This window comes from Taeniopygia guttata, chromosome 1A (genome assembly GCF_048771995.1).
Source record: "Taeniopygia guttata chromosome 1A, bTaeGut7.mat, whole genome shotgun sequence".
Classification (NCBI taxonomy): domain Eukaryota; kingdom Metazoa; phylum Chordata; class Aves; order Passeriformes; family Estrildidae; genus Taeniopygia; species Taeniopygia guttata.
In genome coordinates, this window is record NC_133025.1 from 32,675,110 (window position 1) to 32,693,334 (window position 18,225).

Consider the following 18,225-nt stretch of genomic DNA (forward strand, 5'->3'; position numbering starts at 1 on the left):
AATGATATGCCTTAAAAGTAAGGCTGTCTGCAGCTGTATTAATTGTAGTAAAGGATTTTTTGTTTCTAACACTGTATTCTAGGACTTTTTCTAGAAATGCTTCTGTCTTTGTACTTAAATACAGAGCTGCTGTTCATTACCGAAAAAAATTGCATGCTTAAATACTAACCATTTCAAGCAGAAAAGTAGGAAAAAATAATTTTTTCTTTGTGACCACCTTTTAGCCACAACAAATTCTCTCTTATCCACAAAATTGCTCCCTTGCTCCCCTCATTTCCTCTGCTGGAGCCTTTCTGTATGGCCAAGAATAACTGGAATCAGTGAGTAGGGCCCCGACAGGAGCTCTTCACAATATCCAATGTCTTTCAGAGGAAGGTAACTCACACCTACCTAATACCAACCACTAAAGACATTCTTACCCTTCTCAGCATCTGTCCTAAAACACTGCTGTTTACACCTTACTAGACACAGGGCAGGAATAGGAATTATTCCAGTGTGGGCTGGAAGAAATTATGTGAGAAATCTCCTCCTCTGCGTGTCTCTAAAGTTTGGGAAATCTTTCTTGTGTCTTTCAGCTGGCTCCATGAACAAAGAACTGGGACAATAATCAACCCCAGGTTTCTTGAGAGGTCATATGATGCAATACTACTAAATTGTTAGATATTAAAACTCATATAAAAATGGTAACAACAAATAATAACACAGAAATGATAACTTGGATGATTGCTACTACTAAACTCAGTTTGGAGCCCTTCCTCTTTAAACCACTACTTTCCAAAATACAGACCTGTAACTCTGCTCTCCCTATTAGAATACTCCAATGCTATTTCCAAAGTTTATTGAGTTCAGTATCTTTGAGCTGAACTGAAAATAAAAAGATAGGAAAAGTTTTATGTTGTATTTACACTGGACACACAACTTCATACATGAGATCTGTTTGATTTTGTCTACTTTAAACCTCAATTTTTCATCCTGATTCTCTGCCCACTTCTTCTCCCCCTCCTCCACTTTCCCTGGGCTAATTGGCAGCAGCAAGGCTTCAAAGGGGACAAGCAGCTTTGCTGTTTGGGCATAGTGAGGTTTCAAAGAATAAACAGCTCTTGCTCCCACTGCTCACTCTTTGAAGCCACAGTACAGCCAATTATCTCTGAGAAAACAGTGCAGAGAAGAAAATGTAGGACGGTGAACGAAGATTTAATAGGGAAAGAAAAATTCTTGTTCTTTGTACATCAGCCCTCTCATGAGTTAATTTGATACAATTGCACATGATATGGGATAATTATCTTATCTTAGACACTGATTTTTCAATTTCCATAACCTCAGCTTAAAGTTATAATTATAGTTGTTTGTGGTATATCAAATTAATTCAGAAAGTTTGATTACATAGTGCCTATGGTTCATAGATCAGTTGATTGAACAAGTGGTCTCCTTTACAAGCAAACACTGCAAAAACTTCATGGCTTTTCTTCTACCAGTGTGTCCTCTGTGTGCTCCCTGCTTGATAAGTGGAAGTACTGAATACCAACTTCCACCATTTTACCTGTATCAAAAGCCAAGAGGTTACACCTGAGCTACAAAGAAGGTAAAGCCAAGTTTTGCAGAAATTTTCTGATTTAAGATTTTTGTATTTAGTTTGGATGTGCAAGTTTGAGATTTAGGGACCTAACAACACCAAACTGGAACCAAGGCACTGACAGCATTAATTGATACCTGTGTCCCCAGTATAGTTCCCAGAAGGTCAGTTCCCTTGATGATGTATCACTTCTGGAAACTTTAACCTCAGTCTGCTTTCACAGAACTAGCTCTCCTCTAAGCACCTCAAATTGTTTGCTAACAGGGGCTTTTCATATGATACATCTCTATCAATGTCCTTAATTAACATTCTACTGATGTTAATGTGATGAGCAGTGAACACGAGGAGGGAGAAATGCCTCCAACCCAGTCTGCTAAGAGAGTTCTGTAAGAAAAGGCTCAGTAAACATGTAATAAATGATCAGCAAATGCACACAGAGCCACAAAGCCTGGAATTCACCATGATTGCTACACATTGTGTAACTGCTTTATTTCCATCCTCTCTAGCTCTTATTCTGAATGAAACATAAGACAGTTAGGTGACCTGGTCTAACAGCATTCCAGCATGTTTTCTTCAGTGTTACCTTGCTGACAAGTTTTAAAGAAGATGGCGTTCTGAGGGGTCTGGAGAATAATATTGCCTTCTGAATTCATTATGATCACATTCACTTCAAATGCAGCGACCCCATCTTGTTTTCCAAGGCAAGGAAATCCAACCTGAACAACTAAAAGGATAATAATACCAATAACACTTATATTTACATGGACATATACATATAAAAGCATACATTGCAATACTAAAAAAATATTATAGTTGTATTTAAGCTTTGGAGGAATGCCATTGATGAAATAATGTAACACAGATCCCTTTATTCAGAGGTGGCTCTAGGGTTAGAACTAAAGCAGGACAGGAGAAGAGCTTGCGTTCATTTGCTGAAATACCCCCAAGAGTCTATAGCACAGTGATCTTAACACAACCATACTTTTCTTGCAGATGGGGAAATTACTCGTGTGGAGGTATCCAAGGATATATCAATACAAGCTGGAAGCCTACTTTTAATTTTCTGAGTTGAATTTCTCACTTCTATGCTAAATTTTCTATAACCTCTGTAAAAACATATATTTTGGGGGAAAAAAGCTACTTTAGGTAAGTTTTTCTAATTTGGATATTGCAATTATCACCTAAATAAGATACTGATCTAACCAAAACTTACTCCATAAAGTAGTGACAAAATGGTACGCTTGATGAGTGTGATCATGGGTGAAGTTTTTTTTAAAAAGACATAGACACCTCACTCTGACAGAACTAGTTAAGTGTAGTGACATTTGGACATTGCCTTCCCAGGAAAAATATTCAAACACTTTTGAAATACAAAGAGTTTAAGCAACTAATTAAGGCCAGTAAATCTGGAGTATTTTAATGGTGAAGTAAGTCCAATACCTCAGAACTATGGAATTCTCTGTTGTGATTGTCACAAGTGATCTCAAATAATCTTCAGATGAAATGATTTTATCTCTTTTCTTCAAAATTGGCTCTTCTTAGCTGCTTAATAAGTCAAATCCAACTAATTGGATTTGTTTATTCCTTTCTTCTGAAGCTGGTCTGAGATTTCCAAATAAAATACAGAGCTAAAAGCCCTACATTTGGGTTGTTTTAGATTGTTTGTTATAAAAATTTTGCAAGCCATAATTTGGCCATTTTTGTTATTTGGTGCCTTTTGTTATTTGGTAATTATTTATTACTAAAACACATTCTGCCTCTGGGAAGTCCTACAAACTGAAAGGTTCCTTGCAGTTCTCATTCTAAAGCAATTACATAGTCGAAGGGCTTTTGCATCAACCTTTGCAAAGATCAAAACCATGTAGCCAGGTAGCAAGAAGGAAACTACCACAGTTGATAATTTTAAAACATATTTTAAATGCTGTGAACTTCTTAAACTGTAGTAACATTCTTATAGCATAAGTGCAGGAGATCAGTGTTTGGATTAGGATGTGTTTTAGTTGAACAAATTGCAATGGAGAGGAAGATGTGGCAGACTGTTAATGACAGCACTATAGCTTTGTCTAGGTTGCATTGAATTGGTAGCAACCCCTGAGCTCCCCCGAGATCTGACTGTGGTTTAAATGCTTAGGGAAAAACCCAGCAATATATCCCTAGAGTCCAAGGCCACAGATCATAAACCTTTTATTCCAGCCTGACCATTCTGGAATTTTTGGACTTACCATGTGTCTGAACAGCTAGGCACACAGATATGCAGTAAAGGACCCTCCTGTGAGCAAAAACCACCTGGATCTTGGCTGAACTCTGTGGTGGTTCAGAGTTGAAATAAAGCGCCAAAGCTCTTCCTGAATCTTTTCATTTTTATGCCTGTTTGAATAATGCTAAGTACCCACCAACAGCACCACAGTCAAACCAAAGAGAGAAGTCCCTTGCATCAAAAAACATGGCCATGAGCTCCTGTGGCCCATCACAATGCTGAGCAAGGCTGCAGTAGGGCAAACCTCAGCTCTTCACTAGTCCCTACTTCACTAGTTCAGGATGCAGTCTACATTTGTCTGTCACTGGCTAAAAACAAGGAGAGGGAATCACAGACACGGACTTCTTTCTGTTAACCATCCTCCTACCACCAGGCTAGAAAACAGCCTCTCCTGCACATATACATTTCTGTATCCTCTGGAGCACTTGTATCGAGGGCTGCAGAGCTTATGGCTCTAACAGGAACAAGGAAAGTTTAACAAGTTTGAAAAGTAACCTAAAGAAACCTAGTGACTGAAACCTAATTTAATTTTAGGTAGCAATTAGAATGCTCTCCTAGGATGCAGAGGATGCAGATTTAATACCTTTTGTCTGGGAGGTCATGCCTTTTCCCTCTGCTTAGGAAACTGAGGTTCTCTAAATTGTCTTCCGTAGAGGCAGGCTGAGAGTAACTCCTGTACGTCTGCAAGCCTTACCCACTAAGCAAATATGCCAAAGCCAACAACAAAACCCACCTTTAGTCTCTTGTGGGACTGCTAAAGGGACGTCTCTGAATGACCAATCTCAACGGAAGCAGTCATGAAAGGTCTGGAGAGTAGTGAGAGCCCATACACAGTCCTGCAGTCCACTGCCACGCTCTACCAGCATGGCAGACAGAGCAGAGATGGTGTTGCACTCAGAGAAGACGCTGATTTCTGCTGCTGAGCTGGGAGAGATTTTCAGCATCTTTGGATGCTCAGCACCTATATTTTAATGTCTCAACACTGGCAGTGGGCAGGGAGAGGAGGTCTCCTGAGCCTGGCTGGTGGATTGTGAGGACTGCATGAAATGCATGAAGTAGTGCTGTGCCAGCAGCCTGGTCACACCAGCCTGCGCCAGCTCTGCACTGCCTGGGTCAGACAGGGACAGGAGGGACCAACTCAGGTCACTTAAGTGGCCAGCTCTTTCTCAGTCACAGACCACTACATTGCTCCTGGGCACAGACCTTTAGCTGTGTTTACCTCTCTGAGTGTGATGTTCAAGATGTTAATCACTGCCACAAAAATGACTCACTTCGTTTTGAACTTGTTAACCTCAGATTGAATCACTGGATCTTCATAGGCTTTTCCCTGCAGTCAGAAATAAGCAGCCAGCTGCTTCTCATAAGGCAGATATCAACACTCCTCCCAGATATCTTCTTTTGCACAAGCTGAACAGTCTTAGCTCTTTAAGTTCCCACTGAAAAGCATCTTCACCTTTCTTGACATCTTACCATGTGTTTAGGTGTAACAATATCCATGTTGTGAGCTACCAATTTTGGGACTTGGGAATGGGTTTTCAAATAAGTCTAAGGAACCTAGGTGATTTAAATCTCACTTAAATCCAAGGAGAATTTGGTAACTCATCTCAGGATATATTGAATTAGAGAAAGCTAAGAGAAGGACAAGGATGCATCTAAAGAGAAGCAATTGAGTAGGTCGTGACTCTTCAAAATCTGGTAAAGAGACAAAAAATCAGGGGATACATAATAGATGTGTACAAAATCATGTATAGGGTGATCAATATAGATTGGCTACTGTCTCTACCAGTGCAAGGACCAGTGCCCATCAGATGAAGCTGTTGCAGCCAGACTTGAAATTACAGGAGGGGGATCTTCATGCAATGGAGTGAACTCCTTGCCAAGGTGATTGGAGATGACAGAAGATAACATGGACTCAAGGACAGCCTGGAGAAGTACTAGAAGGAGATATCTACAACTCATGTGAGCTTACAAAGTAGACAAATCACTTAAGACACAGGAAATCCAGCTGAAGGTAGTAAAAGCTGAGAGGGTAAATGGAAGTATCACATGTGCTTGTCCTCCTTTTGCTCTTCCACAGGTCTTCTTATGGCCACCATTGGCCATAAGGCAAATATGGACTAGAGAGGCCCTACTGCATTAAAGCTGTTTATATGCTTATATGGAGACAGATATCCTCAAAGAAGTTTCAAGAATCCACTGATTTTTATAAAACCATTGGTTCAATTACCTCTGAATAACTTATCTGTTAATCCTCATTCTTATTTCCCATGCTCATGTTTATTATAGTCATCTTTCCCCTTTTATTTCTCCTTAACTGTCTGTAAAGGCAATTAATTTTCTTTGGGCAAGAACACTTTTTCAAAAAAAAACATAAATGTTGATTTGTTGCTAAATACAAGCTAGTGGTTGAATTTCTTCTGACATCTGTATATATAGAAAAATTCTTTGGTAATGCAGTAGATCCAGGCAAACTAGACTAGATTTGTCAACTCTGTTTTGCCAAGATTTAAATTATAACAATAACTACAAAGTAGCAAACAATCACTACCTTGATAGCATGTATTTACTTAGGATTATTTAGTTAATTTTGGCCAGCTAACAGGGAGTGTAAAAACCCCACCATAATAGTAGAGTCTCACCATTAGCAGTATACATGCTTCAAGTAGTATATGGGTACTGAGCATTGGGGCACCAAAGAGGACTTAAATACTGCTTATATATACACCCAGTGCAGTGGTGCCCTGCACATGATCCATGTAAGGGAACACCATGGACACCATGGACATGACCCTACTAGTCCTGGAACTGAAGTACCAGTGCTGCCAACAAGGTAAGTCCTTTTTGGCTTTCATAAGATCTCCCATCATTATGCTTAACAGACCTTCTGCTGCAACTGTGAGTTCTCATGTCCAACCTCCCTGCACTTTTAGATTAAGTTTTCCTAAACACAATCAGAAAAGGGTAATTTTGGTCTAGCCTTTCTAGATAGTTACAAATTAAATGAGAAACTAGGTAATATTAGAGAGTGTTGAGTGCAGCAGAGAGTGCTTTTCACATATCTCACCTGCTTTACAAGGAGATGGAAATAATACTTAACAACAACTTGGCTTCTGTGACTTTTAGGTTGCTTTTAAGTATCTTTATTTGACATTCATTGGACTTGGAACCAATTCAATTGCAGCAGTTGTGGTACAAATATCATACCATCTTTCACCCAAATCTATTTTCAATACCACTGCTTCAATCCACACTGAATGGAGAGACGAATTGTTCATGCTAAATTCCAGGTGGCATGGCAAAAAGGGGTGTTGAAACATTCCTTCAATGCCAATCTACTGCAAACTGAAAATGGAGAATATTATACACAACCTTTCAGAATTTATCCACTGAAAAGGAGAGAAGGAATAAAGACTCATCAAAGATGAAAACTTGTATATTAGTGCTTCATTTGCAGTCCAATCCTCCTGTTTTATTAGTCATTTCTTTCCCACATTTATCCCAGAGGTTGGCTAAGGCAATTTAGGAAACGATGATCACTAAGACACCACTGTCATCCAGATACATATTTCTGCCTTCCTACCAGAGGCTACCACGTATGAACCTTGAAACAGATCACATAAACTGTTATTTATCAACTTCAGAGCTAACCAGATTCAATAATCTTTCATGGAAAGAGTTTTTACTCAGATCATCTCACTATGAACCATGGCATTTCTGGAGCATTTGCATTGGCTTGGGCTCAGCCTCTGCTGTGGAGCTGTAAATTCCAGCGAAGGATTAAGAATGCACAGTTAGGGGATAAATGGTAATAACCTAAATTAGAACGTGTGTCTTTGAGCTGAATGCCTGATGACCCCAAATGAAAGCAAAAATATCCGCAAACTTCAGCTTCTGAGAAACAGAATAATTAGGTAACTTTTCCAATAGTGATCAAAGAATTTGTTTTCCAAAAGTTGTACAACTTAAATAATACCATTCATGAATTTTATGGAACAATTTTGCACAAGTTTCTGCTGAGTTATCTACACATAAAAGCTCCATGTGTCTTGACTCAGACAAAATATACTGCTGGACTTAAGGCAAGGCAATTACAAAATGTTTGGTGCCAAGCACTGTGGCAAGCATTGCTTTAGGCAATAAACTTCAGAACTACAATTCATAATGAAATATTTAGACTGTACTGGCTGTAGAGTATATTTTACAGAAAAAAAAATTTATAATATCAACAGTACAAACCTGATGCTTTATGAGGAACTGTTCCAAGCAGGGGGATATTTATAGTTGGATCAGCCATTATGCCTTTATCCAAAGAGTGCAAAGACAGGAATTCATAGTAGTACTCAGCCTATGACAAAATAAATGAAAAATCTATATTTATTTTAATTGTATTCACAGAAGCAAACTATTAAGCACATAAATTATAACAGAACTACTACACTTTTCATGATGCCATTCATTGGATTAGTTTCTATAATTTCTCTGAGTGCTTCTTCATGTAAACATAATTTTCAGGTAATTTCCTCTTATTTCATAGATTGCAAGTGACCATACACAGGATTTTCGGGCAGAATCCTCCTGGAACTGACTGGTGAGCCTGGATGACCTGCCTCTACCATGAGTGCATTTTAAAAGACATAAGCACATACAAGTGTGGCATGAGATTATCCAGGCTTGCTCTTGGTTGATGTGACAGGACAACATCCAACACTCTGGGCAAACAGTGGCAGGCAGTGAGTAGCCACGATCCTGGGACACCACAGCGGGACACATATCTTGTTTACAGCTCTGACTCTGCCTTGTTCAACCCTGCTCCATTACATTGTTCCAAGTGTGGAGTTGAGAACTCTCCTACTAAGCTGGCTTCACATCACTCATTAACTGCAACATCAATGATCTCTTTTGGCAATCTCTGGAAAGTGTTGGCATGATTTAAAAACTACTTTCCACTACCTTAATCCTACGCCCAATAAGCACCTTCATTGTGGTGCAAATTGTAGGCTCTGGTACTTTTGTCCACGGGAGCCTGGCCTCCCATTGGGTCATCTGTTCAAGATTTCTTCACATTTGATGCAAAGTGCCATCGTGTGTCTGCAGTGTGGCTGTACACACATATATACCTGAGATGTATGCACCTTAGCCAGTCACTAGAGGCTTCCACTACCGTCAGTAGCACAACTGCTGGTGTGCAGAGCAAGTGGAAATGAAACTTTTATGTTAAATTGTAGCATCTCGTTTACCATGAGATACCAATACAAGGGATTGCACGTAATTCTATCTGCTGATCTCAGGTAAATGCTTGAGACCTTAGCATAGGCACTAGCAAAAATGTGTTTCAATCTGCTCACTTACAGTAGATAGTAGTGTTCTGCCTACCTTTTAGACAAAACAGTGCAGCAAAGAGAGCTTAAAGCCAAAATTTGGGCTGATAAATGATAGCTACTTTATGTCTAGCAGATGTCTGTCCATGTCCTTAGCCAGAACAAGGTCCTTTTTCTCCTGTAATATCTTGGCTCCCTAGTACAAGAAAGACTGATAACACCAGAAAAGCACTCATGACTTGGGTAGAATGGTTGTTATGAAATTCCTGATCAGCCCTGGCATCCACTTGCTTGGTAGGGACAATAAGGAGACGCCATAACAGAGAGGAGAAGGCATGGGGGCTACACTCCACATGGACAATCTTCAGAGGGTGTTGTGTAGGCACAGAGACCTCAGAGGAGGACTTGCAGAACAATAGGACAGGAGACAATGAAAGGTTTTAAGTAGGGGTTAAACACATGGAGTGAATGTGTGAGGAGACAGGATATGGAGAGAAACAGTAAAACCAGAGATGAAAAATGAAGTCTGGGGTAATGTTCAAAATGCTGCTTTTAATTAAAGACTTTTTTTTTTCCAATATAATATACCATGCCAAAATATGAAAAAAAAAAAAAAAAAAAGCCATAAAGTCAGATTGTGAACATTTTTGTTTTCAAATAAAACTTTGGTTCAGAAAAATAATTGTATGTCTCCACACATCTATAGAATAGTGCAGTGAGTGATTCAAGGCTCCACTGTCTGTTTCTCATTGGTTAGCTTTGATGTTTAGTTGTATCTAAACCAGGTCATAATAAGTTATGACCTAGGATATTAAATCATTATGTTCTTACTATTCTAGTAAACAACAACTGGTAACTAGAACAAATAGCTCCACTACCGTATTTCCATTCCAGACACATTGTTGTAGAAGGTCAGCTTGTGAGCCAGGTTCCCAATTTGTAGGAAAAGGACTGGAATCTCATCCTTTAGAGCAAATTTTCTAGAGCCTTAGGATAAAGACAAAAAGAAAGTTCCCCATGGAAAAAGGGACCCATTGCTGCATGAGCCACAATACTCACTGCTGCTCAAGGAAGTAATTGCTCTAACCAGGGTAGAGGCGAGGCAGTGGTTAGTGCCTGAGGCTGGAGTATGTTCTGATGGCATGTTCAAAAGATGAGAAGAGACATTGCACAAGCAACAGGCTGTTCAGAAGGAAAGCCACATATTGCACTGGGGAGAGATAACTGCTCTCACCATTTCTCTGCAAAGGTTTGTACATCTGCTGAGTTGACAGAAACTGAACTTCTTGAAATGCTAGTATCTAAACTCTGAAACACCTCAGATAGATCCAGCTAGCATAACTTCAAAGTCATGTGCTGCAGAGTATGTTTGCAAATCATGTATGCTGGATTGAGTTGGTTAAATTTTGACATAAAAGTTGTATACAAAATTCTCAGTCTATAGAGGCTGCACAGTGAAGCAGAGTATTTAACTCCTCAAATCTGTGAATCTAAAAATGATTTGACTACCATAAATCCTATTTGGAAAAAATCTGTCTTGACACTAACCCTACATTGAGTCTCCAGTATTGTCCTGCTGTAACTGGAGTTGATTGCTGATTAACTTGCATTAATCCTCATGAGTGAAAAGCAAACAACATGCTCTCAGCAAATATTTACCATGCTCCAGCCTACCGTGGAATTTAGTGATGATGGTTAATTGGAGATACAGGTTTGTGGAATTAAAATATTTTCTAGTCACAACTATAATTTATGCCATACATGGTCATTGTGAGTGACTTGGTAGTGAGAACAAAGTTTGCTTGGATATTGTTGGGAATAAATGGAAAAAATCCATTATCTCTAATCCCTTTTCCATTATAAAGGCACTCTTATGATTTTGGGGGTTTTGTTTTGGTTTTGGGGGTCTTTGGTTTTTTTTTTTTTTGTTGTTTTGGGGTTTGTTTTGTTTTGTTTTGTTTTGGGGTTTTTTTGGGGTTTTTTTTTGTTTTTTAAGCCAGCCTACAAACTCTTTGGTATGTGAAGATCCAAATTTGGTAGTGAAGCTAAATCTTAGATGACCAGTCTTGTCAAAGGTGGTGAAGAAAATGGAGTTTGCATTAAATTGCTGATCACTGACAATTGCACATTTTGCATGGACAAAGGACTTTTGACTTGACTTCAGGAAGCACCTGAGGAGAAGTATGCTTTGTTTTTGTGGAAAATCTTTGTTTGAGATCCTCAGAAACTGAGGCAAGGACCCCTGCAGACCTTGTGTGAACAGTCTGGGGAGTTGGTGCTTTCAGGCAGCGGGTAGCCCCAAGCAGCTGCCCTTTAACAGTTCCCCATGTAGGTAAAGCAGAGAGAGGAAATTTCACTTTAGGCAAATAATTCCTTGGTCGGGATTAACTTTTATGGACTTTGAATGGCTGTTTTCTATAAATCAGAGGAATTTAAAAGCTTATAAAAATAATGAAGCCCCCTAACAAGTATTGTAGAAAACATCTGTCGGCAGTTTGGTTTTAAATGATACACAGTTAAAATTCCTACAGATCTCCCTTCCTTGGCTCAAGATCTACTGCACTGAAGTTCTCTTATCATTCAGATGCCATGTTGTTTCTGCCTGTTTTTTCTTTCATGTTTTATTAAAGAACTCACAGTAATACTCTTTATGTTTTTTTCATTTTATGTGATAGACAGAGAATTGTAGTACCTAAAGCACAGCAGAGTAGCTTGAGCTGTTGAATGTTATGGTTCAATAACCTAATGAAATCTGCACCCTTTCTAATTAAGAAGCAAATGTACGTTAGCTTTGAAAGTCGATGTAAGAAATTAACTATATTTTCTTCTCATTATTTTAAAGAGATCAGTGTTGAATGTTCTGCTATCAATTAAATGACAAATGTATCTTAATGCCAATTTTCTATATTTAAAGAAAGAAACACATCAAAGAAGGTCATTTTTATCCCAGATCCATGAATATTTCTGGCTATGCACACACTGGAAGATTCTACCCTGCATTATCCATAGCAGATGCTCACAGCTGCATATGCCATAAAGTCACGAAGTGAGACAATGTATGTGTTTGTTAGGTGTTTACAGCATGGACCATCGCTTCTCCAAGACATTAACTGCATTAGGTCAGAGAAGTTGGTCTGTGTTCCAAGATGAAGCATGAAGCAAAGTGAGATGAATTCCAGCAAAGATTATCCATACTGTGCATACCAGGCTATTGAAGGAGTCTGGTCAGAGTAGGAATATGTACATATATGTGAGCATTTTGTTACTGCAGCGCAGTCTAGACACTGCTGTAATGAGCAACATAATGGGGCTTCCTTAGACAAACAGATAATAAAGTGTCTGCCTACAGGCTGCCCATTTTTGTGCTAGGGACAGAACCAATTAATTGGTCCTGTCACAGAGTGGGTAAACAATTTTTCACACCTCAGTGTAATGCTCAGAAACTTGCTGTCAGCCTCAAGAGGTAGCCCTAAAATGGGAGGCATGCTCAACAACATGAAACGATACTGAAACCTGTAGCTCTGAGGAAATTGGTTTACATAGAAGACAGGATAATCTGACTGTCTTCCAGTATCAGCTGCTAAGGGTATGGGAATGGACAGAAGCAGCAGGGTTAAAAAAAACAGAGATGCACACAAAAGGAGGAATAGAGATATTTTTTGTTTCAAATAAATAAAGGGACACAAACTAGAACTCAGAGAAATGGGCAGCCATAAAGAAAAATACATTATGTGACATTAGTAATTAGACAATGCTGTGATGAAGTGCTCACAAATCTGTAGAGCCTCTTCTATGCCTGCTTTCTTCACATTAAGGAAATCGTGGCAGATTGAAGAAAATCCATACACAAGAGGGAAGACTTTTTAACAATAGAGTGCATCCCTGCATGAAACTTTCAACAATAACTATTTGTGGTTTTAATGGTTTTAGAAGAATGGTATAAAACTCTGATTTTGCCATGGAAGATGACTAACCAGTGCTTAATGTCTCTTGTGGCATCCAGCTGTGGATGGCAGATCAGGTCCTCCAACAGAATGATTTATGAAATTGGGAAAGTGACATTTATCATTTGCTTCTAAAAGGAGCCTCAGACTTTGAAAGGTGACACTATAGGCTTACAAAAATGCTTTGCACTGGGGAGATGGTCTGAAATCTTTGCAAAATCATCAGCTTGTCCTCCAAATGAGAAAATAATTTGTATAAAGATAAGTAATATTAAAAAATCACTGTCAAGAAGCATGGAGAGGTCACAACACAATAGATTTAGATTGTATTTGGCATTGTTTCTGGCAGTTATCTGCTCTTTAAGAGACATGGGAAACAGGACTCCTACTCAGTCATTTTGAGCAAATATTTTTTCTCACCAGACCCTGAGCTCTGGAGGGACTCTAGAATTTGAAGCAGTAATTTGAGAGCAGTCTCAGACTGGAAGTTGAAGGGCTTGCTAGAAAGACTGTGATTTGAGAGGAACAGAGGTGAAAAGGGAAAATCCAAGTATACCAGCAGAGCATTAACTCTGAAAGTCATCATCATGCCCAAAAAGCAAGCTCCTGAGACAGAGGTACAAATAAAAGCCTAGTACCCATTCCTGTCCATCATTAGCCTGCTAATGACAATATGGTCTTGGTTTAGATCAGAGGCAGCCCTCGGTGCAGCAGGTACCTGCAGTGGGGCCAGTGGGGCTGTTCCACCAGGCTGGAGCCTTAGGCAGCAGCACTTGTGCAAATAGATGCACAGCGACCTCCAGGTTAAGCACAAGCACGCAGACACAAAGGCATGCACCAGGCATGATTTTCTTAAAACAGTCACAACAAATTTACAGCTCCTCAATGACGAAAGTCTGGGAGTTTCTCTCTCCTCTATCTTGCTTTGTTTGGAAACAAAAGCAAAAGCAAAATATCCCAACTTCCCATATTTAGACCTTTTTTTGTTTAACATATTTGCTGTAGCGCATTTCAGTACAGCTTCACTAGAGTTACTTTTGAAAATAATTAAGCTAAAAGAAGACAAAATCACTATGGTTTTGACAAATACAAACGGTTAATTATATCTTGAAAATTTCTAGCAAGGAATAATATTTCTCTGCATGAACTAGGCCTGGTGCACAAGCTTCTTTTAAACTGTTTTCTCTTATGTCTTACAGATGAAAATTAGATAATTCTGCTTTAGGGAAGGGGAGAGAAGCAAACAGTATACCAAAAAGAGAAATACCATTAAGAGTTCAGATTTAAATTAAAAACACACACGTGCCTTTGCTATCTTCAAATCTGCAACAAAACATATTGCTCTGAAAAATTGATAAAGGCTATTCTCCTGAAGAGTTAATTCTTGTTCCAGCATAGCAAGGGCTAATTCATTCTTTGTTCACCCAGAAAAAGATTAGTGCTCTCTCTGGTGGACATTTCATGATCACAGACGTTCAAAATACCCATCTCCCAAAGCAAATAAAAAAGGAGAAAGTTATTACTGTTCTTAGAGGAAAAAATACACAACACTGTCTAATCAGGTTACTTCCTAAGAAAACAAGTCTTTGCAGGTCTGCCACTGCCACCTGCAACACTTCCATGTGGCTCTATCTACACTGAGAAAAACCCAGAGGGTTCTCCCCCTCACAGTTTGAAAAGTAAGTGAATAGCTTGGTTAGCTGATCCTGAGTGGGCATTTTTAGATTATAGTTTGTTTACAGTTTCAGGCTTTGGATAGATTTATTGATAATTAATATTTACCCTGAAAATTCTTCACAGGGAATGTAAAATAATTTCAATAAAATCTTCACAATTAGGGAAGTGATCGTACTAACAAGTATTCAGGTTAATTATGATGGGGATCTGAACAGACACTATATTTAGTTAAGCAGAATAGTTCTAAGAGCAAATATGTAAACCTTAGAGATGGTGGCTCATCTGATGTAATGAGGGAAAGCTCACAGACAAAGAATAAGCTAATCCACCTCTTGAATGGTGGTAAACATGGATAATGCATACAGATTCATTCTGGCCACGCTTCAAACTTCCAACCCTTTGTTCTTAAGCCTCCCAGAATAGCTTTGAAGTTGAGGATAAAGCTCCTCTAGCACACCATTACCAAAGAACAACCTTCTGATTATGATCTCATGAAAGTGTAATCAATTACTTACACAAGTTTAAAGCGTGGCAAACAGCAAAGGTCACATAATTGGCCTTTATTGAGTCCATGTGTTTCTATCTTGGCTTTAACTGGCACTCCTGTATAATAAATATAAACATCTCTCTTCAAAATGTAAGCAGCGAACTTTCTCAAAAGTTATGAAATCTCACAGCATCTTCTGTCAGACTGGAGCCTTTAAAGGGTTTTAAAGAGGGATGCCTCCACTTTTGTGTACCCATGTGACAGAAAGCTTGCAGCACCTCTGACTGTGTGTTTCTGTTTATTGCTCAGCAGATTCTGGTCTTCAGCCTTATTTTACAGGAAGCCGGGTGTTTAAAATTCAAAAAGTTGCAAAAATTCAACTCCATCCTGACTAGTCATTAGGAAAGATTTTCTTAACACTGCTGTCCTTTAATACCTATTGCATGGATTTTCAAATACATTTTAAGAGAAAATTGAGAATAATTATTTTCTTACTTCACAGGCTATAATTGATCAAAGCAAATTCTAGATACTACTGTGAAAGGATAATTAAATTCACTACTAAGAGCTTTCTAAGTGTATCTTAAAAGGAACTTGTGTGTTTGCTGTTGTACCTGAAATCACACTGATTTTTCTACTGAATGAAGACTCTGCTAGGGGGATGTATATTGCTGTCATATTTCCATATACTGTACAGGCCGCCACATAGTTCTGTCCTCCATAACTATATCCTGAATTATTCAAAGCAAGATGGACTTCTCTTCAGAGTAAAGTAAGGAAGAATAATCCTATCTCCAGTTTCTGATGGGAAACTGAACAGGTTCTACAAACACCTTTTCTTTAGGCAGGATTTCCATAGGCAAGGTCGGCACAACTTCATCCCTGGGTTACAGTACCAGCCTCACAGGTCCATCCTTTTGAGCTAAGGTCCAGCAGACTTCCCAGCATTTAAATGAAGTATCTTGTTTAAAACCACCTCATCCTTGACTTCCTGTACACTCAAATGACGGAGACCAGTGCTTGCAGAAGAAAGTTCAGACCTGCTAGAATCTGGTTTACCTGCTGTCTTGAGCCATCTTTCTTTCCCTCCATGGGTGCAGGTGGGGTCTATCTGCAGCATAGGCATCTTCCCAAGGCCTGGACTCTGCTGATGACACAGGGCCAAGCTGAGCTTCCAAATAAACCTTTTAAACTCACTTGCAGGAATAAGTCCCATTAAGAAAGGCAGGAAGTTTATTTTAGGAAAGCTGCATCCTTCTGTTGTGTTTTTTTAAATTCTGGATAACACGACCTATCTTGTGTCAGTCTAAATACTGACAGGGAGGGCCAGCAGCTGAAAGTTCCCCAGAAGAGACCCTAACCCCATTTTTATTAGAGAAAATGCAAGAGGAACAGCAGTCTTGGAAATCAATGTGTGGACCTCCTCAGGCCCAAATTTTACCTGTGATGAAAAACAAGCAGGAGTCTAATGACAGCAAAAGTCTGCACTTTGCTATAAGACAACTGTCCCATTTGGGACTCAAGAGTTTTGCTAAGGTCAGAAATGGAATTTCTTCCTTGATGAATATCTATGTTAAATATGGTCTGCTCTTGCAGACTGGGACCAAATTGTTCTTTTTGCTACTCAGTATATTCTAGGTATGTTGACAATCCCTAATTTCTGCTGGAGTCATAGGCTGCTGGAGATTCTCCAAATACCCCAAACCAGCCTTTATTGATAATTGGAGTGAGTAGCACTGGGCTGAATGGGGTCCACAATTCTTTCAGGAAAAAAAAAAAAAAACTATGTCCTACACCACAAACCTTGTTGAGCAGTCAGGTCTGCTCTCTACAGCACTACAGGGTACAGAAATGGCTGAAGAACCTCAGAATGATCCATCACCAGCTCTAAATCAGGAAGCAGGAAAGACCTCACTGCACTTACTTCAGTCTTTTCAATCAGGGACAGGAATACATATATAAACCTAGAGACGGAAGTTTCTGTTGTAGTTGGGTTTGGGAAGAGGCTGAAAACCAAGAGATTCTACAAGAATTTGCAGAGATTGTGAGTTTTATACCGCCAGGTCACCCTTCCTCCTGCTTGGAAACTCTCAGATTACTTGTCCTTTAAAGCATTTCCTAATTAACATAATTTAATAAATGTATACTGTTCAATTGTATTTTACAGGATGAGAAAGCCCTTACTTTTGGATGAATAAAGGTATTATATAAATACGATATGCATGTCAAAATGTTTTACATCTAATTCTAGTGTCATGTGATTCATAGAATCATAGAATGAAAGTTACAGTGGCATCATGATACTATAAAAATTATGAAGTTTACTGTGAATATTTGGCAAGACAACTAAAAACTGACTATTAACCAAGCAGGATATTCACACTGATACAATTCAAATGTGAACACCATCAGTGGACAGGATAAGGTAGAGACTTTGCCCTTAAGGATCAGTATAAGCTGCTCCACCTTGTATCTAATAACAACACATCACAGGTCTGACCAGAGGGAATCAACATGTTGGGTTACAAGCTTTCAGCTACTCTCCCTTGACAATACAGAAATCAGATCAAGCCTATGCAATATAAATAGAGGTTCCTGTGCAAAACTGGAAGGAAGGAGGTAAAAAAGCCAGCACAAAAAAAAAAAAAAAGAAAATCAATCAAGGTAACTGCCAACATGCTCTGCTGGCAAATTAATTCTCAGCTCTTAATATGTCTATGCATACCATCTGTTGCTCATGATTACAGACCCAGATAACTGTATTTTGCCTCTTCCTCTCTGACAGTGTGCTCTGCTGTACAACCTGCCTGTTCTCCTTGACAGCCTCTGCAAGGAATATTGCTGCCACATAGCTGCTTGCAGAAACTTTATGTATGAGTGGCTTCACAAGGGGAAAATAAATTTGTTTCAACCTGGTTACTCAAATAGACTCTGTTTCAACAGCTCAATTTATTTCCCAAAACCTTGGA

At 39.0% G+C, this 18,225-nt stretch overlaps 1 protein-coding gene across 2 annotated transcripts in view; it reads right to left on the reverse strand.

Annotated features, from left to right (window-relative positions):
* Positions 1–18,225, reverse strand: part of WIF1 (WNT inhibitory factor 1) — a 37,404-nt gene that overhangs the window by 11,943 nt on the left and 7,236 nt on the right. Inside the window, exons 3-4 of one of the 2 annotated variants that reach the window (XM_002188504.7) lie at positions 8,067–8,175; positions 2,157–2,297 (exon numbers count right to left, since the gene is read on the reverse strand). In XM_002188504.7, coding sequence (XP_002188540.1) covers positions 2,157–2,297; positions 8,067–8,175 — 250 coding nt within the window. The remainder of the gene's footprint in view (positions 1–2,156; positions 2,298–8,066; positions 8,176–18,225) is intronic. The other variant, XM_072922763.1, reaches the window with a different exon arrangement.